This window comes from Galleria mellonella, unplaced genomic scaffold, assembly GCF_026898425.1.
Source record: "Galleria mellonella isolate WM207_F2 unplaced genomic scaffold, CSIRO_AGI_GalMel_v1 utg3070, whole genome shotgun sequence".
In the NCBI taxonomy this organism is placed as follows: domain Eukaryota; kingdom Metazoa; phylum Arthropoda; class Insecta; order Lepidoptera; family Pyralidae; genus Galleria; species Galleria mellonella.
The window spans coordinates 263784-285595 of NW_026442069.1; the positions used below are offsets into that span (position 1 = coordinate 263784).

The window sequence follows — 21812 nt, forward strand, 5'->3', positions numbered from 1 at the left end:
TAGGCTTTAGTTCAGTTTTGCGAAATTACTCTTTTATGGATCAATACAAACTAAAATTATAGGGGGGGGGGGGTATTTTTTAAGTGGAAAAACATCTAACAGGTAATAGAACGATGTCCCAACGTAAATAGAGCGACAAATAAGCTCTCTCTGTGCTGTAATGCACGGACGGACAATCGGACCGTTTCTGTCTATATTATGTTTATTCTCAATTATTTTCAGCCAACATCAAAAGGACGAGGATTCCCATTATTTATGAACCTATTTAGAAAATTATTCAGTCTCGTAGAAATTTTAACGAAAACAGTTTAGTAATCAAAATAACTGGTTTTGACACAATTGAATTCGGCTGTTTTTGTGAAACACAATTATTGCTTATCGGGATAAAACTGTCCTATCTCTCGTTATCATCATATCTCTCTATCCTACACTTTTTTTATGCAATTTAGAATAGCGAACAAACTGATGTCTCATCTGATGGTAAGTGGTAACTGTCGCCTATAGACATGAGCAGTATCAGAGCATATGAGTATTATGGACATAACAGAGTTTACTGTTTCGCCCAAGATACTCGTAATTTTTTTTTATTTTTTTTTATACAACTTAGAATGGCAAACAAACTGACGGTCCACCTGATGGAAAGAGCTAACCGTCGCTTATAAACATGAAAAGTACTATAGATATATCAGATTTTACTATGTCGCCCAAGATACTCCTTATGCGTTGCCATTCCTGAGGACTAAGCTATTATGCCTTTATATCCTGTAATTTCACTGCCAAATCCCACTTTTCAAACTGAAAGACAGGCAAACTGAAACAAATGTGAACACAACTGCTTCACGGCAAAAACACGAAACTGCTTCATTGTTTCTGCTAGGAAACAGCTGTGTATGGAGGACTGTAGGTCGGTTTGAAAGTTGAAATTTAACAATAAATTTATACAGGGTACGGAGGCATAAAAAACATGACCCTCAGAAATGTATCAAGGGCGTCATAGTATATATACAGTAATGCCCACGGTACTGTTCTTGTTAACCATGGTTACTTTCCACCAAGTTATTTGCCATTCTAAGTTGCATAAAAACTGTTTTTTACTTTTTGTGCATGGAATCCGATATTTTTTTAATGCTCGATAATGGAATGGTAACCCCTGCACTATCGATATACACTGGCAGGGCATCAGTGAGGGATGATAGGTGAAAATGAAGCAGGTCAGTTAGCTCACTGTGACGATTCTAACAAGAAATCAATCACTATGGTTTCCAGGGGAAACCACGAGGAGGTCGACCTGATAGAGTATATTGCTAGCAATGGAGCTATTAATCTTCATTAGTAACAATCCGTTCTCCCCCTGGAATCCGATATTTAGGTGATATAACTAAATTTATGTGCAAAAATTTATTCTATTAAGTAAAACAACTTTAGGTTTTTAAAAAAAATATTTTTTTTAATTTATAAAAATAAAATACTTTAATATATGGCATCTTAACAAATAAAATTAATCAATTCATTGAAAAATGTAACCAACTCTCAACGGGTTGAATTATATATCTATAAAAGATGCTGTATTTTTATATATTCAAACTATACACCACAATATAGGTAATAAATTATTGTACAAATATCTTAAAAATTAAATACAAAAAAAAAATCAATACAAAATCTTTGTTAATTTACGAATAACCTATCTAGTTCTAGACAATATTTTCCACTGATATTATTAAAATATTTATTCCCTATTTTTCGCATTTAAATCACCCAAAAGATGCACCTCAAAATGTACAATGTTGATGGACGTAAATATTTCAACTTTTGTAAACAATTGTCACATGGATTTGTGAATATATGTAGAATGTGTGTGTAAGAAATAAAAAGAAATAATACCAACAACATCTGTGTTTATACAGAGCGAAAACGAAGTGTTCTCCCAGAAAAACTGAACATGGATCGAAAAATGATAAAAAATTTGGCATCTCCCATACATAGCCTTGTAATCCCGGCATAGGACAGGCCACTCCTTTCTTTCTCATGGATGTTATAACTAAAGGAATTTAATGGTCGAGAGACGTACAGCAGCGTTCCTCTTAAAACGTGACCAAAGTCTAATTACGTTTGTCAACTCTGTGTAAAGCGTGGCAAATATTTGCAAACCCTTGCAAGGGAGAGATTTGTGTTCATCAGTGGACAGTCAACGGCCGATATATGATACTAGCACGGCGCATTCTGTTGTTATTTAGTATGGGAGACTAAAGTTTTGGCAATTTTGAATTATCTGATTCATGAAATTTCTAAATCCTAATTTGAAATCACTGTTCAAAAGTGGGCAGTTAATACAATTATTAACTCAATAGATTGAGAGAGAGCACCTTATATTCAGCTGTTATATAGTATGGGAGGAGTATGTTTTGGCGTTTTTGATTATCTAATTTACGAAATTTCTAAGTCTTCACTTATTATATAGTATAGGAAGTAGCTTAGCTTTACGTACCGCCAGAGTAAAGAATGTTATTGACACAAATGCCAAATGAATCTATCGATGTGTGTCGTATGCGAGAAACAAAACGAAACAGTTAAATTGTTGTCTCGTTCTTTCTCATGCTTAGTATATCGAGAACGGATCTATCAGCAGGTTTAAGGAGCAGAATCGTACAGTATTTATGGTAATCTATGGGAAAGATGTATGTTCAGCTACTAGTCAGTCAACTTCTCTACTTTATTCAATACAAATAGACGAGTGGCTGCAAATATCTCAGTTCAGATGACAATTTGGATTCGTCTTTAGCAAGTTCGGTGACCATCTCCTTGGCTCTGTTGTTGGCGTACTCGTGTGCACAGTCCTTACGGTCGACCATTTTGGAGAGGGCCATGCTGAGCTGCGCGCGCGCACCGCCGCTTGATGACGCCACTAATGATTGCATTACTGACGGCGAGAAACCCTGGAATATGAATTATTTTTTATGCAGCATTAACTGGAAAGCAATATTGTTGGTTACCGTGGTAAATGGTAACCGTCGTCCTATAGGCGCGAACTTTTGAAATCCACATCCAATTTGGTGCAGTAATTTATACATAGAACAAACACACAGACAGAAAAATTTCTAAAATAATTTGACATATTTTGGTTTATTAAGACCTTACTATCAATTTTCCTTAAATATTTTCCATGTAAAGACTTCGTCGTAAGATCATCCACGTTTTAAATCTATGTAAACATCTCCAAAGCCTAACTGCGATTGCCAACCCGCCTGCTAAGCGTGGTAACTTCTGGCAGAACCCATCATAGTTATATATGTATAGCTTTGTTTAGCAGTGGACAGTAAAGGGTGATATTAAATTATAAATCTATCTATCTATCATTTCTTCTCAGTGTTTCAAGATATATTTATTAATAGTTTAGTATAATAATTAAAGTAAGATCATCATGTCGAAGACAAAAGCTCCAAAAAAATTAAATTCTGTAATATCAGAATCACTTACAACAAAATCAGACAACTTCTGTCTCTTCGCTTCTCGACTTAGCAGGTCATACAGCAATAGCAACCTTAAGTTAGACGAAGATAGTTTCCCACCTGAACCCTTCGGGGGTCCAGCCTTCAGTTCAGACAACTCTATTAACCTCTCGTCATCAGGATCATTGGCCATTTTAATGATCTCCCTAACATTCTCTGATAAATACTGCAAGTTTTCATCATCCTCGCTTTGAGATTTCACCTCAGCTTCAAAGTGCGGTGGCAGCAGTGGTGCTGATGCAGGATTAGGCTCCATTAGAGGTTTGATTTCCTCATTGTGGATCGATAGAAGAGGTTCCTCTGTTCTCTTCTCTTCTGGTTCTATGACTGTGTATTCGGAGTTATACTCTAGAGGGAGAAGGACGAAGCGATGTTGGCTTTTAGGGAATACTCTTTCAGATGGTTTTGGAGGGGCTGATGGAGCGAAGAGACCCGGTTTGTGCAATGGCGTGGTCAGTGCTGATCTGTAACATAATTATAGAAATTTTATTATTATTTCTTGTTACTTCACAAACATGTTTGGTTCACATGATTTGTTCAATTAAACCTTCCACATCTAAATAGATATGGAAGGGAGGAAATCTAATATTTTTTAAATCTACACTAAAGAAAAAACATTTGTATTTTTGTGTGTATGTATGTTTATAATAAATAAACTCAAAAACTACTTTGCCAATTTCAAAAATTCTTTCACCATTAGAAAACTACATTCACCCTGAACAACATAGGCTATATGTATTACTAGAAAAAATTAGGGATCCTTACTAAAACTTTAGTAACGTAACTCAAGATGTAAAAAATGCTATAAAATATCTTTCGCTGTATTTTAAGTAGCTGCCACGCTTAGCAGGCGAGTAGGCAACCGCAGTTAGGCTTTGGAGATGTTTTAAGAAGGACGCTGCTGCCCATCCCTCGCCCTCCGTTAGCCGCTTACGATATCCACGGGAAAGGAAGGGGTGGTGGAATTTCTAAAGAATATTCAAATATGTACATGTTTGACTGGAAGAGATCGCCTTATGGGATAAGTCCGCCATTATATATTTTAATCTTTTGATGTGTTCCTTATAAATTCTGTACAATAAAGATTTTACAATACAATACAATTGTATTTTTATTCATCCGATAAAACTGTTTATAATTACTCCTCTCCATCCAAAGATTGCCTGGAAGAGATCGCTTTTAGTGATAAGGCCGCCCATTGTTTTCTCAATGTTATCATTTCTGGTAATTGTTTGTAACTATATGTATATGTATTATTGTATACAGATATGTATGTATTTTGATTTTAATTGTATGAGTTACTTATATATGTCAACATATTTAATATTTTTTAATAGAAACATCTATAATGTTTCCTTCTATTATTGTACGCACACTGCCCGCTAGTAATTAATGCTCCTATCCACTCAGGGTTTGCTGGAAGAGAACTCTCACAGAGTTAAGCTCGCCTGTTGTACATCTTATATATATATATACATATTATATATTATATGTTGTAATTTTTTGTGTACAATAAAGAATAAAATAAAAAAAAAAAGAAATATAATATAGGAAACATATTATTATTCATATTATTGTAACCTTTTGGAAGAAACAATAAAGAGTATCTATTAGTCGGATCTATTTTTTCTAATCGATCTAAAAGCCGTCCAAAATAAACAAAATTTCATTAAAATCGGCTGAACGGTTCCGAGATTAGAGTGTGTATGGACGTCGTGACACGGGATTTTTATATACCAAGATTAATTTACAGTAGCTGACATTGTCCATGCTTTCATCTTAGACTATATAGATAGAGCATCGAGTCTCAAAAACGGAACAACTTTTTCGTCAGCTAATTGTCAAATTAGTTGACTCGTTTTTTTTTTATCACTATTCTATATTTTTTTTTATACGACTTAAAAGTGGCAAACAAGCTGACGGCCCACCTGATGGAAAGTGGTAACCGTCGCCTATAGACATGAGCAGTACCATGGACATAAAAGAGTATACTGTTTCGCCCATGATACCTCCCATGCGTTGCCATTCCTGAGGACTCAGGTGTTATTCCTCTGTACCCAGTAAATTCACGCCATATCCCACCCTTCAAACCGAAACACAGCCATGCAAACACAACTGCTTCACGGTAAAAACACGAATGGGACAGAGGTACTCAAGCAATCGACTTTTGTACAAAGTCTCCCTCTGGTAAATATTTTTACACACATAATGTATTTAATTATTTAATAAATAAAATGAGTTTTTACCCATCAAATAGATGCAAAAATTATAAAACAAAATAAATATAGAAGTTATAAAGGAATCACTCGTAACTATTTATCACGCAAAATTGTATGAAAAAGTTTACCCGCTTTTCTCGAAGCATTTGTATGGAGACACTCTATCCATATAATCTTAGGCTTTCGTGTTTTGCTGACGTCATTGTTTACAGACAAACAAACAATGACATGTCAAAAATAGTCATCAATATTGAGTTTTATATATAATATGACTAGCGGCCCGTTCCGGCTTCGCACGGCTATGACATTATTACAACATTTTACATATGAAGTTAATTAATTAAAATAAAAGTTATTTCGAATTAATAGTTAAGTGAGAACTTTTAATACACGTGTGCTTAATATAAATATGCTTGTTGTGTTTAATTGAAAGTTAATAAGCAAAATATATTTAAAGCGATAATTGCAGCAAACAGAAAAGAAATGAAAGAAAAGTTTAAACTTTTATTAATATGAAACTATTATTATTATAAGTGTGAAAGTGGGTTTGTTGGTTTGTTAATTTATTGTCTTTTAGCGCCTTAACGGTTTAACCACTATGAATATATATAACTATATATATATATATATATATATATATATATATATATATATATATATATATATATATATATATATATATATATATATATATATATATATATATCATATGCCAGTAGTTGCCACGCTTTTGGCAAGCGGGTTGGGAACCGCAGTTAAGTTTTAGAGATGTTTTATAAGGGACGCTGCTGCCCATCCCTCGTCCTCCCTTAGTCGACTCTTACGACACCCACGGGAAAGGAAGGGGTAGCCTATTATATGCCGGGACTACACGGCCAATATGCGGTGTATATGTATATATATATATATATATATATATATATATATATATATATATATATATATATATATATATATATATATATATATATACGAAGCCGTAATTAAAAGCTAGTAAATATCTAATCTTCTTAAATTAACTTAATTCGATTTTGTTTCTCAAAATAATTTAAAAGATTATACGATAAATAGAAATTGCTTTTTACTTTAGTATAAATAATATAAGAGTTATTTTAGTTTGGAAGTATTTAAAATTTAAAGAATTTCGAAATGAATTATCCCAGTTTTGTATATTAATTAGGTACAAAGTGTTCGTAATAAGACTAATTAATTCCTTTTGATTTATCCAAAACGTAATATTGTACTAATTCGTGCGAGCAAAGCCGTGGGTTACAACAAGTGGTATTAAAGGAATAAGAGAGCTAAAATAGTTAATTGATATTACCACAGTGTAAAAATTTCTTTTTTAACGCTCAAAACAATTCCTGCCCTAAATGTAAATGTTTTTATTTGAGACAGACCAAAAATTTTGGACCACTGGTTCTCTACACTGTGATATTATTATAAAAGTAGAATAGAAGTAGAAAGAATAGAAGATAGACCATCACCTATCCAAGCCAATACCATAGCGCATAAACCATCCGTTTGCGTAAGTCTGGAAGCCAGGGTTCATTCCTGGGACGTACACTGGTCGACTGGTCGGTTTGAAAGTGGGCGTGGCTGGCTTCGCGGGCTTCGTGCTGGGCTCGTCCTTCACTTCGAACGCCATTTGGTCGGTCAGATGAGCTATGACCTGCATGGCTACCGGCAGATATGAGTCCGATAGCTTGAGATCTTGCTTTTTTGTTTCAACCTGAAAATTATTAATTTTTTTTATGCAACTTAGAATGGCAAACAAATTGACAGCCCACTTGATGGAAAGTGGTAAGCGTCGCCTATAGATATGAGCAGTACCATGGACATAATAATATGTATACTCTTTCGCCCATGATGCCCCATACGTTGCCATTTTTGAGGACTCAGGTGTTATTCTTCTGTACCCTGTAAATTCACTGTCATATCCCATCCTTCAAACTGCAACACAGCTATGCAAACACAACTGCGTATTCTACCGCTTGTACAACGGATTGTGCTCAGAGGAATTGTTCAAGATGATGCCCACAGCCACTTTCTATCATCGTAGGGCTCGTCATCGACAGGGAGTTCATCCTCATGTCCTACAGCCTCAATAGTCGCGTACAGCGCGGTTTCAGAGATGTTTCCTTCCACGAATACTCAGGTTGTGGAATGAGCTCCCTGCCGAGGTATTCCCAAGAGACTACAGCATGGGGTTCTTCAAAAGGGGGGTAAAGAGGTTTCTTCAGGGTCGGCAACGCGCGCGTAATACCTTTGGTATTGCAGGTGTTCATAGTGTTACGGTAACCGCTTACCATCAGATGGGCCGTATGCTTGTTTGCCACCTCAGTGGTATAAAAAAATCTACTTCACGGTTGTAACACGAATGGGACAGAGGTACCGTATTAAAGCAAAACAAGAGGTAAAGTATTATAAACCATTGGAAAAAAATGTAAAAACGATTTGGATTCTGTTTTTATAAATCGTCTTTTAATGAATTTATTTGATTATTGACCTCTTTATTTACTGCACTTGTTGGTTTTGTTTGTAGTGACCTTAATGATTTTGTCGATTACCCCATTTGGGGTACTACAAAATAAACAGAGAGATAGATAGATACTCTTTATTGTTTCCTACAAAAGATTACAATAGTAAACTTATTATAAATATAAACAATTACAAGAAATAATCACAATGAGAAAACAATGGGCGACCTTATGCTAAGAGCGATCTCTTCCAGGTAACCTTTGGATGGAGAGGAGTAATTATAAACAGTTTGATCGGAGGCACGATGACGATCCTATTATTAGTAAATATGGAGATTTACATGTAATAATGTAAATATATATCCCTACTCACTATTATATACATATATATACATATACATATACATACACATACACACACATAATAAATAAGTAACATGTAGAATTTATTAATTTATTTACTTATTTATTTATTTATTGTTCAATGCCAAAGTGTACTATTAAAATTTTCGGTAACGCTTTGTTTCTCCAACTCGAAACGGAAAATCTAATGATCCATCTGTTGTAAAGTGGTAACAGTCACCTATGGACAAGAAAAGCACTAGGGACAAAACGAAGTACACTGTTTCGCCCATGATACCTCCCATGCATAATACCCTGCTAGCGAACACCGATATACAACTACTTCGCAAAAATATAAAACAATAAAATATTAAAGCGTTCCCTTGTGTTTGCGATTAGGCAGTCCCACCACGTACCTGTCATCGTCACACTTTACTTCAATTACGACATGGGACAGACAGATGAATAATTTATTAGTTTTATATTTGTTACATGGCCCCTAAGAAATTTTAGTACAGAGCAAAATTTCACTTTCATACAACAAAACAATGGTAGCGATTTTCTATTTCTTATTTGAATACGGTAACGGTGTGTGTTTTAAAAGATATACCTATACGAGACTGTGTAGTAAGTCGTCTGATTGTGTACCACTGTCCCATTCGCATTTCTGTCAGAAGGAGTTGAATTTGCATGGTATATTGCAGAGTGTAACATTTTAACTTTGTCCTCTCGAATGTCAACACATGAAAGATGTAACGGGCGACACAGTGTATACTGTGATGCCTATAACATAGTCAAGTGATGGACTTAATTATAATTAATTAATAAAATTTATTTAATAATACTTACCACAGTAAATTTGACCACTTGTAAAAATAGCGCAGTAAATAGGATGTATGTACGAAACATTGTTGATTTCTGTAAAATGTAATTATTTATTTAACTCTTTATTGCACCATAAAAAATATATATACAATGACAATTGAACAATTCAAGTGAAATATAGTAACATAAATACAGATTGAAATATTCACATAAAGGTACAAACGGCGGTGTTATCACTGGGGCAATCTCTTACAGACAAGCTTTATTATTATTTATATTTTGTTTATATTTATATATTTATTGAGTTTTACACCAGATCTGATATATATATATAAGTCTTTAACTGTCCACTGCTGAACATAATCCTCCCCCTTAGGGGGTTTTTTCAGTAGTTGTCACGCTTAGCAGGCGGATTAGTAACCGAAGTTAGGCTTTACAGATGTTTTAAGAGAGACGCTGCTGCTCATTCTTCGCCCTTTTTTGTCGCTTACGACACCCACGGGTAAGGAAGGGATGGCCTATTCTATGCCGGGACCACACCGCAACCAACCAAGAATATTATTTACTTTTTATTCGGACCAGTAAACATATCGTGATTTTCCCAAGAGACTACAGCATGGGGTTCTTCAATAGGGAGGTAAGGAGGTTGCTTCAGGGTCGGCAACGCGCGCTTAATACCTCTAGTATTGCAGGCGTTCATAGGCTACGGTAACCACTTACCATCAGGTGGGCCGTATGCTTGATTGCCACCTCAATGGCATTTTTTTTAATACAACTTAGAACGGCAAACAAGCTGACGACCCACCTAATGGAAAGTGGTAACCGTTGCCTATAGACATGAGCAGTACCATGGACATAACAGAGTATACTGTTTCGTCCATGATACCCCTCATGCGTTGCCATTCCTGAGGACTCAGGTGTTATTATAAAGAAAATATAGCGGTCATACGGACAAAGTTGCCGGTAAAAGCTAGTAATATATGATTTAAAGCGAGTTTCCAGACTAAGTCGGTGAAAGCGTCAATAAACTCTTGCAAGTCGAGCCTGTAAGGTATTTGGAGCGCGGTATAGTACCTTAGCGATTGTTTCATTGTCTAAACAGAGGTACAGCCTTCACTCGACCCAGTAAACTGGTAGTAATAGAAACTGCCCTTTGCATTGGAAATAAGATTTACACACTATATATATATATATATATATATATATATATAGTAAAGTTCGCTCACATGTGAGTGAGTGAGTTAGTAAGTACTTTATTTGTATAACCAAGACAACTAATAAATGTAACGATACAGTTGTATAAGTACGGTAAGGCGGTCTTAAAGATTGTCAAAATAATGCTCACATTTCCAAGCATGTTTGAGAAAAAATAATAAACAACGAGTCAAAGTTGGGGAAGATATCATGTAAAAAGAATAATCGAATTGACAAACACTTACTTGTTTAGGTATTGTTAAAACTAACATAAAGTCGCGGGTAAAAACTAGTAAAGAGTATTAGTTTTTAGACACTAGGCAATGTAATAATCAAGCCAAAACTGCATAAACAACCTTTCAATTAATATAACAGCTATTGACTTATTTAATGAGCCTTTTTATGTATAGGTATTATTTTAAATCACATACACATTCTCATCACCACATTTGAGAAGTCAACGAACTCATGTGACGTAAATTTACCACAGCACATAAAAAACTTAGGACAACTTATTTTTATTACTCCGGTATATTGGTTAAAGAGTTATTTTTCTGGAATTACAAATGGAACTGTTTTTTTTAGTTATTTTTGAAAATTATTGTAAAAATAATAAATTAATTTGATTAAAATGATTATAATTTTGTTCATTTATTACAATTACAGTATCACTAATTGATATTCTTGATCGTACATTAAAATATATTTTAAAATACGTAATAAAAAAAAATGTATGAGACCAATACGAGAATAAATATTGAAGATTAAAGAGGCGATACATTTAAAATTTGTATGTAATTAGAAAATTTATAAAAATGTAGTGATATTAAATAATACCTCTTTGTTTAAATCGGTTGAGAATATAAGATATCTAATTTTTTTTTACAATAAAATCATTAACTAAATTTAATAATTATATTCATTATATATAAGTATTTTGTATATAAGTATAACAATGTTAATAATATTTATTAATTAAAATGTAAAATAAATTAATTAAAAAGAAAGAAAAAAATATTAACCAACGACTCTATTCGGAACAAATGCATTAAAAAATATATTAATTAATGATTAAATTCTAACAAAACATATACAAAGAAAAAAAAAATAACATACCTGTTTGACGGAAGACAGAATAAATACAAACTCAATGCACACGGTTGCGCGGCTGCGCGTGCGCCGCCATACTGCCCCAGCATCCTTTGAGGATAGTGACCCGGCCGTGGAACTCTAAAGAGATACCAGATCGATTTTGGAACCTGTTTACTAGTGCCTACATCGAGTATTGACGTGTTTTTATGTTCTAATTATCAAATAAACACAAAAATTAAAAAAAAAATAGGGGATTTTCGTTTCGTCAAAAGATGTTTTTTTGCGCAAACGCATCGCCAATTCTGAACTGATTTTCACAATTTTTGTTTTGTTTTAGACCCGTACTGGTCCTGTTTTAGTTTCCAATCAACTTTAAAGAAAGGAGAAGGTTAAATTCGGTGGTATTTTTTTATGTTTGTCACGTCATAACTCCGTCAGTTATAAGGCGATTTGGAAAATTCTTTTTATATCTGAAAGGATACACTTACAGAATTATCTCATAGAAGTTTTATCCATATCGGTTTAGTAGTTTAGTTTTTAAATCAAAGTAACTGGTAAAGCTAGAATTGAAGTAGGTTTTTTTTTATAAAATACAACTTAATTATTTTGGGGGGAAAAAGGATTGTTTGCAATGGAGTTTGACAGCCCCATTGCTAGCAATAATTATGCCCTATTAGATCGATCTTCTCGTGGTTCGCCCTGGAAACCATCGTGAACAATTCTTTGTAGACAATCATAATTATTTGACTAAACCAACCTTTGTAATAAGTGATTATAGTCCATACACACATAGATACTATGGTGATTACGTCACAAAACAGGACTGGCTGGATTTACCGCGTTTCATAAACTTCCTTTATAACAATATAATATTATCATTTGTGTGATATTAAAAAAAGAACAATAAGATTTGTGGTACAACGAATGCGAACGTAAATAATAAGATTTAATTCTGACAGAATTAATATTAAACTAATTATATAGGGATAAATATACAAAAATCATTGCATTAACTTGAATATTACAATCACCCAATAACTATAACAATAACAATAAATTGTAATAAATATATTTTGTATAATAAATATATTTACGGTTACCACTTTCCATCAGGTGGGCCGTCAGCTTGTTTGCCATTCTAAGTTGTATAAAACAAAAAAACAATTATTTCTGCTCAAAAATTTTGACACGAGATAAATTATTTACGCAACCGGAGTCGAGTTCATCGTAAACTCGCAGACGATCCTTGATATGTAATACTTATATGTAACACCTATTCGATTTTGCCAACGAAACTATTCGCTCACTTGAGAAATATCAGAACAAGTTGTTACGTGCTAAGTTTAAAACTAAATTTCCTATGTCGAGAATGTACTCAGTGTATTGCACGAAAAGTTTACACGTATCCGAGTGTTCGTGCTATGAAATGTTCTTTCCTATTGGCGAAGCTTATGAAATATTTATATTTTATATGATTTTATATGACTTAAAAACGACTACAGTTTGAAAGGTGTAACGGCAGTGAATTTACAGGGTACAGAGGAATGACACTTGAGTCCTCAGGAATGGCAACGCATGGGGGGTATCATGGGCGAAACAGTATACTCTGTTATGTCAATGGTACTACTCATGTCTATAGGCGACGGTTACCACTTTCTATCAGGTGGGTCGTCAACTTGTTTACCATTCTAAGTAGCATAAAAAAACCTAGCATTTTTGCTTAGAATGACTGGTAAAGAACATAAATACATATTTGCATTTCCTTTGTTTCTTATTAGTTCACATAGAAAAACCTATACGCGAATTCCACGGTGAGAACTATCTAGAATAGATACAATAACATATTAACATTCAGCTGGTGTTCCGTCGAAAGCTGTCGGGATAATTGTGAACCTGATTGGCGATTGTTTCGGCGTCCGCCTCTAATTTGTTGTGGACGATTTGATGAATTGTAATGTGAACTAAATTCAGTTCAGTGTCGGACGTGCTACACAGACCCGCGCCGCTACCATGAGTCTTGAGTATACACAATTTACTACTGCAGATTATTAGCAAGTATCTACAGTAGTTGTAGTATTCACACACGCACACGCACGCACGCACACACACACACACACACACACACACACACACACACACACACACACACACACACACACAAACACGCGCGCGCGCGCGCGCACGCACGCACGCACGTACGCACACACGAAGCACACACGTACACGCACACGCACGCACACGCACGCACAGACGCCATGAATATCCCTACGAAACGCCGGGGAATATGAAGATCACCAGCTACATGGTGGTCCAATATCGACAAGGAGATGAAAGCACACCTAGCTCCTATGACTAAACAGGGCAGAGCGTTTCGACGCCACTGTATAAAAAGATACGACCCAAAATAGTGGGATTAAATGTTGGAGGAAGAAGTAGAAGAGGAAGATTAATTATCACGTAAACCAAAACTGATAGTTGCACAATTATTGAATATTACAACTAGTGTAATAACTTGATAGTAATCTACTGTACTCAATTGTCTGAACAAACTCTTAGTAGCGGGTTAATAAATTCGTGCGTAAACATTCGAGAAATTACTCAGAATGTACGCGTTCATTTGGAACGGGTCTGGAGACAATTGTGTCGGTTAATCCCATATTTATTGCGTCCTGTATAGAGGTAAATACTGCTGTAAGATCTAGGCATAGAATGGGTCACTACTTCCTTTCTAGTGGGTGTCGTAAGGTTTTTTTTTTAATGGATGATAATGGAATGGTAATCACGCCTGTGCTAATGGTTTACGCTGGCGGGGCACCAGTGAGGGATCATCCCTCAGATGAGAATGAAAAATGCAGGTCAGTTAGCCCATCGTGTTGAATACACTTGGAATTCAGCACAATAGTTACCAGGGGGGACCACGGGGAGGTCGACCTGGTTGGGTATATTGCTAGGAATGGAGGCCTTACACTCTATTACTAACAATCCCTTCCCCTCCGGTGTTGTAAGGTTAAGGGAACTTAATGATCGAGAATTGGGCATCAAAGTCGCTCTTAACCTAAATGCGGTTGCTAACCATTCTTATGAAGGAGGCCATAGTTAGCTGAATAATGATACAGATGCAGATTCTATGCCGTTTGGTCCCGCCATAGAATAAGCCACCCGTTCCTTTCGCGTGGGTGTCGTAAGAATCGACTAAGGGAGGGCGAGGGATGGGCAGCAGCGTCCCTCTTAAAATATCTCCAAAACCTAACTGCGGTTGCCAATCTACCTGCCAAGCATGGAAACTACTGGCAACCCCCCAAGGACGAGGCTTACATTCAGCAGTGGACAGTTATAGGCTGATAATGATAAAGAGTCAGTCCTTACTAATATTATAAATGTGAAAATGAGTATGTTTGCTTAACCAATCACATGAAATTTGGTATATACGTGTTAAAATGTAAATTGGACTCTATTTTCCGCGCTTAGTCTTTCATTTGGCTTGTATGTATGAGTCGTGGCTAGTATAGCCAATCTAGGTCCGCCCAGAAACACAGAAGCTTCCTAGCATCTTCACAAGCCTCACGGAGCGACCTCACTGTTCCGAGGATTTCTGAACGTTGAGGGGCTACAGCTTCACATTCCAGGATCACGTGAGCAGCTGTTTCGTTGGCGTCAAAACAGCCTCGACATAGAGGGCTGCTTGTAGCTCCTATTGTGTATAAATGTTTGTTTAATGGGCAATGGCCCGTATACACGTATTATCTGGGATAGAAAACGACACAGGAATTTTGTATCAGTCAATAAACATCCACTGATCACGTGAAAATCATTAGTTTTTTTTATACAACTTAGAATGGCAAACAAGCTGACGGCCCACCTGATGGAAAGTGGTAACCGTCGCCTATAGACATGAGCAGTACCGTAGACATAACAGAGTATACTGTTTCGCCCATGATACCCCGCATGCGTTGCCATTCCTGAGGACTCAAGTGTTATTTCTCTGTACTCAGTAAATTCACGCCATATCCCACTCTTCAAACCGAAACACAGCCATGCAAATACAACTGCTTCACGGTTGAAATACGAATAGGACAGAGGTACCAAAGCAATCGACTTTTGTACAAAGTCTCGGATCATTAACATCACTATATCAACAGTTACTTGACCTTTACTGAACATAGGCCTCCTCCATAAGGGAGGTTTTACCAGTACTTGCCACACATGGAAGGCGGATTAGCATTCGCAGTTTGGCTTCAGTGATGTTTTAGGAGCAACGCTACTGTCCACCCCTCGATTTTTAAGTTCCCTTAGTCGCCTCCTAATATAATACTTATGGTAAAGGAAGGAATAACCCATTCTATGGCACAAGGAAGTAGTGGATAAAAGCCAATATAAGTGTATATTTTAGCAGAACATTGTCTTTTTGATTGAATAAGCAATCTAAACATTTAAAGTGGGTAAACGGAGCCATTTAACTGGTTTTTGTTTAATGATAATTAAGGTTAACGAGTTTTTACAAATCGCTTAACTGGGCGCTCTTAAAGGTAGGGGTACTGGGGGGAAAGGGATTGTTAGTAATGGAGTTTGACAGCCCCATTGTTAGCAATATGCCTTATTAGGTCAACCTCCACGTGGTTCCCCCTGGAAACCATCGTGAACAATTCTTGTTGAATTCGACACGATGGCCTAACTGACCTACTTCATCCTCACTTATCATCCTTCACTGGTGCCCCGCCGGTGTATACCGATAGCGCGGGTGGGGTTACCATTCCATTATCATCCATTAAAAAAAAAGGTAGGGGTACTAATACGGTATTAACTTAGAAGTATTATATTATCTATGGTATAGGTAAGTTAATAAATAACAAGCAAATTATGTTTTTAAAAAAAAAAAACTTTACATACATATTCGTTACGCCTGTCTCCATTAGAGTAGGCAAAAATATTGGAACGCCAAATGCTTCGATTCAAACAATCCTCTTTCGCTTCTTTCACATTCATCAATCTTTTCATACACGCTCACCGGTTACGGGCACTTTTAATTTGGCCCTTCTTCAGCACGTCACAAAACCAAAATAAGTTCAAATACTGCAATGGACGGTCTGCAAATACATTTTGGGGGGAGAAGGGATTGTTAAAAAAAAACTTGCTAGCAATATACTCTGTCATATCTCGTGGTTTACGCCGTGTCTGATTTATTGTTAGATTTATCACGGTGGGCTAACAGGCTAGCTTCATCTTCACGCACGCACGTACGCACGTAACACATTCAAACAACGCAAGTACGCACGCACTTTCGCTTCGCACACACACACATATCTTTTCTAGTGAGAAAGGTTATAACCGGTATACTTTTTTAGGCTACTTTTAAGCAAATTTTCTCTTTCGAATGGTATAAGAATCGTAACGATATCTTTAAAAACAATAGAGAATACATGTAAAAGGCTACAATTAACAAAATTGTGGTAAAAAAGTCATAATTGAAATAAAATACAATATTTTACAAAAATAGTGCCAAAAATGACAACATACTTAGAATCCCCGTTAAACATGAATTTATTTTTGTGTAAAATGTCAGTTCGATTTCTTTTCTCGTGGTAAAATACACAACATTGGAAACTTCAATAAAATAGTTTTAATTGATTAAAACTATTGTCACATCAGATTAATATCAGTGTGATTGGGTATAATAGAATTATTTTTAAAACTATCATCTTCACGCACGCACGTACGCAGGAGTACACACGCAACGCACGACTTGTTCAATTAGCAAATAATAAAAGCAGTAGAATTTTTTTTCTTTATTTAAAATAGTTTTTTGGCGCACGAAAACGCCATTTTGAATTGAACCACACACACACACATATATGGTATCGACCTACTTGCTCAAGTATCTAAACTACTTCGACTATCTATCTATGACTATCGTTACGTAAAAAGAGCCTCGCAGTATATTCGTAATCAAGAAAATGCAGTCTCCGAATAACTAAATTATTCGCAGTGTCCATTTCATTTCCGTTCTTTTTATTTCATTCCTTTTACCAGGAACATCGTTTAACGATTCAGTAACTCCGATGTAGGGTCAGCACTTTAAATAACAACGTGCTTTACTAATTCTGTGTAAACGTATTATTCCGGTTAACACTAGGCTCGATTTCCCAGTTTGGGTGTCGAAAGGTAACACTAGGCTCTGAGTAGCGATCAGATGTTCAGCGATCTTAAACATGTCTCGTTCAAAGGTAAAACACGTGCTGCAGCACGTGCGTAGACGGAGTGGCAGTCGGAGATTGATAACATGAAAGGTTATTAAATTTCAGGTACTAATAGTGGAGGTCAATCTTCGAGTGTTGACAGTCATACACATGTTAATGGTAGCGGAGTTAAAAAAATATTTCTAGTCAAATAATAAATCAAATCTCTGTTTGTCGTTTGTATTGATACCTACTTATAGTGATCTATACATATGACGTTTATAAATACAAACTTACACAAATTGTACTGGCAGACGCACCCGTGTAGATGAATTTTGTACAAACAGACATATCTGTACTAAAAATTTATGTACAAATAGACATGCTCGTACTAACTGTTTATGTACAAATGGATATGCTCGTACTAATTACTTATGTACAAATGGACATACTTGAACTAACTGCTTATGTACAAATGGATATGCTCGTACTAACAACTTATGTACAAATGGACATGCTCGTACTAACTGCTTATGTACAAATGGACATGCTCGTACTAACTGCTTATGTACAAATAGACATATTCGTTTTCTACGAAGTTTCCATCTTTTATAAAAGCGCAGTTTTCAATTTAAAGCATATAGGATGCACCGTTTTTATCTCGCACCCTTTTCACTGTAAAGATATGGCCATCAAAAATAAACAAGACGAAAGCAACGCTTCGTTGCTCCTTTTACGCAATCGTCTCGGATGAACTTTTGTTGTGCAGTATTGCATTACACTGCAGCGCCGAAAATTTACTGAGTACTTTGTGCTAAGTACCTATATATTTTTTTGTGTTTTTAATTCCTAGAGGTCTTGTTTTTGAATAGATATTTTATACTAGTGGCCCGTCTTGGCTTCGCACGGGTGGATATTTTTACATTTTAAAAAGTGGCCATTAAGGCTGCACACGCGACGGAAGTTTAAAAATTGAGTGATTTCTCCCGTTTTACCAACATTTCCCTTCACTGCTCTGCTCCTATTGATCGTAGCATGATGAAAAGTATACTACAACCTGCCCAGGAGTATGAAGAATAATTGTATCAAGTTTCGTTAAAATCCGTCGAGTAGTTTTTGTTTCTATAACGAACATACAGACAGACAGACAGATTTACTGATGGCATTTTTGGCATCAGTATCGATCACTAATCACCCGCTGATAGTTATTTTGGAAATATATTTCATGTACAGAATTGACCTCTCTACATATTTATTATAAGTATAAAAGATTAGATATATTTCAGATGTCTGACTGTGTTATCAGGTATATATATATATATATATATATATATATATATATATAATTGGCTGAATTGGAATTCGAATACGAAAAGGAAGAAAGAAAAAAAGGAAGAAAACGTTTTTTTTTTTTTTTTTTAAGTAAACTTAGATTTAAGTATTTTTGAATAGTTATTTTTTCATTATCGTCCATTATTTTAAAATATTCTACCAATAAAGTATTTTTTTTATACCACTGAAGCGGCAAATAAACATATAGCTCGCCTTTTATTTTTTTTTATGCAACTTAGCATGGCAATTAAGCTGACGGCCCACCTGATGGAAAGTGGTAACCGTCGTGTATAGACACGAGCAGTAACATGGACATAACAGAGTATACTGTTTTGCCCATGATACCCCCATGCGTTGCCATTCCTGAGAACTCAGGTGTTATTCCTCTGTACCCTGTAAATTCACGCCATATCCCACCCTTCAAACTGAAACACAGCCATGCAGACACAACTGCTTCACGGTAGAAACACGAATGGGACAGAGGTATCCAAGCAATCGACTTTTGTACAAAGTCTCCCTCTGGATAAAAATAAAAAATTGCACCTGGCATCGCTGGATATAATATATATAGAGTTTTGAATAAGGAACTAATTCTGATAAAATATTTAAATTGCGTAAAAGAAAAAAAAAATGCATGTAAAATTCAGCAAAGCAAGCGGTGAAGTCAAATGCAATTTTACAGTTCTCGGTTGAAAGACTCGTTGGAAGCAATCCCACAAGGGATTGAGGCACGGAGATTGTCTAATTTATTTTCGATGAAAATACGTAATAGTTTTTTTTATTACACTTATATAATATTTAGTTAAAGCCCTGGATCGGAAAGTCCGCACAACTATGACCCTCCATAGAATGCATCACCCGAAATCGTCAGTCATGAGACTGTACATCCCGCGGAAGGCTGGTGGTCGAGGCTTGTTAAGCGTTAAGATCATGCACAACCGCGAGATTGACAACCTCAGGACATATTTTCTGGAGAAAAGAGACGAGGGTTTGCATAGAGAAATGACAAAGGATTCAATTTAATTTCTCTTAAATTTACTTTATTTATTTAATCCTTATCTCAGCGGGAGGCCTATGGAAAGAGAAGGATGCACGGAAGGTTCTTTAAAAGCCCTTCATGGCCGTACGTCAATTCAACCTATGCACTGGCTACAGTTCGGTGATCTCTTCGGAGAGACCGAGGGTTTTGTTTGTGCAAAACAGGATCAGGTGGTTAAGACGAACAATTACCGAAAGCACATTCTGAAGGATGGCACTGAGGACATTTGTCGGGCATGTCGCCATCCCGGAGAGTCACTCAGACATGTGCTTTCGGGTTGTTCAGCTCTTGTCAACTCTGAGTACTTGCACAGACACAACCAGGTAGCCAAAATACTCCATCAAGAGCTAGCTCTGAAGTACGGCTTCACGAATGAGAGGTTGCCGTACTATAAGTACGAGCCCCATCCGGTCCTCGGAAGCGACAGCGTCAGGCTCTACTGGGACCGATTCATCATCACGGACAGGACAGTTCTTGCGAACAAACCTGATATCGTGGTGATGGATCGGGTACTTTCGAGGGTGTTTTTGGTGGATGTTACCATACCGCATGACGAGAACCTCGTGAAAGCCGAAACTAAGAAAAAGAGAAAATATCTCGACATGGCTCACGAGGTGACTGAAATGTGGGAGGTGACGTCCACCGAAATCATTCCAATCGTTTTGTCGGTGAACGGTCTTATCCCAACCAGTCTGGAACAACATCTCAGACGGTTGGGATTCTGAGGCGGCTTACTCCCGGGAAAGATGCAGAAAGCGGTGCTCTTAGATTCTGCCCGCATTGTACGCCGGTTTCTCTCCCTGGGGCCCTCAACCCCGGCCGACTGTGCTTCTGCCGGAGGTTAGTTTGCCATCTCCTCTCCTTAAGAGGGGAGATGTGAATTTTCTAGAAATTTAAAATATAATAATCATATTTTTTTAGCCGTGTAGGCGCCAGAATAGAATGGGACATCCATTCCTTTCCTATGAGTGTAGTAAAAGGCGTCTAACAAAGCTTAGTGGTAGAGGGATGGGCAGCAGCATCCTTTTTAAAACACCTCTAAAAGCCTAACTGCGGTTGCCAACAAGCCTGCCAAGCGTGGCAACTACTGGCAAAACTCCCCTTATGGGGAAGGCTTATGTTCTGCAGTGGACAACTGTCCATGGCTGAAATAATGATATGTTTTTTTAAAATAAATTAATTAAAAATGAAATTAACAAAAAAAATGTTGTATTTATGACCATGTGTGATTTTATTATTATGTAATTGTATTGTATGCCCGATGTATGGGTAGGCTTTCTCTAATGGATGGTAATGGACTGGTAACTCCGCCTGCGCTAACGGCATACACTGGCGGGGCACCAGTGAGGGATCATAGGTTAGGATGAAAAGGTAGACCAATTAACCCATCGTGATGAATACGCCAGGAATTCAACACGATAGCTTCCAGAGAGGCCCACGTGGAAGTCGACCTGACAGGGTATATTACTAGCAATGCAATTGGTAGTCAGCTTTAACAACATATCGATACATATACCGATATATCGGAAACCAAATAATGATTTATATAATTTTAACCAAAGATAAAGTACAATGATCTCGGCTGCAGCTCCCTGTGACGAAAATTG

The 21812-nt window shown here is 36.4% G+C and overlaps 1 protein-coding gene across 2 annotated transcripts; it reads right to left on the reverse strand.

Annotated features, from left to right (window-relative positions):
- Window positions 1-1457: 1457 nt before the first annotated feature.
- On the reverse strand, window positions 1458-11761 carry LOC113519371 (uncharacterized). Of its 2 annotated transcripts, none has more exons than XM_026904432.3 (5): window positions 11686-11761; window positions 9400-9468; window positions 7294-7460; window positions 3478-3973; window positions 1458-2936 (listed from the first exon to the last, which is right to left on the reverse strand). In XM_026904432.3, the coding sequence occupies exons 2-5, from the start codon at window positions 9457-9459 to the stop codon at window positions 2718-2720; spliced, it is 942 nt and encodes a 313-aa protein (XP_026760233.1). In that variant the 5' UTR covers window positions 9460-9468; window positions 11686-11761; the 3' UTR covers window positions 1458-2717. The 2 variants fall into 2 exon arrangements, with proteins under 2 accessions (XP_026760233.1, XP_031764427.1); XM_031908567.2 differs by having other exon boundaries at window positions 7216-7460.
- Between the last annotated feature and the right edge of the window lie 10051 nt (window positions 11762-21812).

Excerpts from the sequence above, each read along its gene's own strand:
- LOC113519371 (XM_031908567.2), bottom strand. The coding sequence starts at position 9,459 with ATGTTTCGTACATACATCCTATTTACTGCGCTATTTTTACAAGTGGTC. Across the intron at positions 7,461-9,399 it reads AAGTGGTCAAATTTACTGTG|GTTGAAACAAAAAAGCAAGA; the intron begins GTAAGTATTATT and ends AATAATTTTCAG. Across the intron at positions 2,937-3,477 it reads AGAAGTTGTCTGATTTTGTT|GGTTTCTCGCCGTCAGTAAT; the intron begins GTAAGTGATTCT and ends TTCATATTCCAG.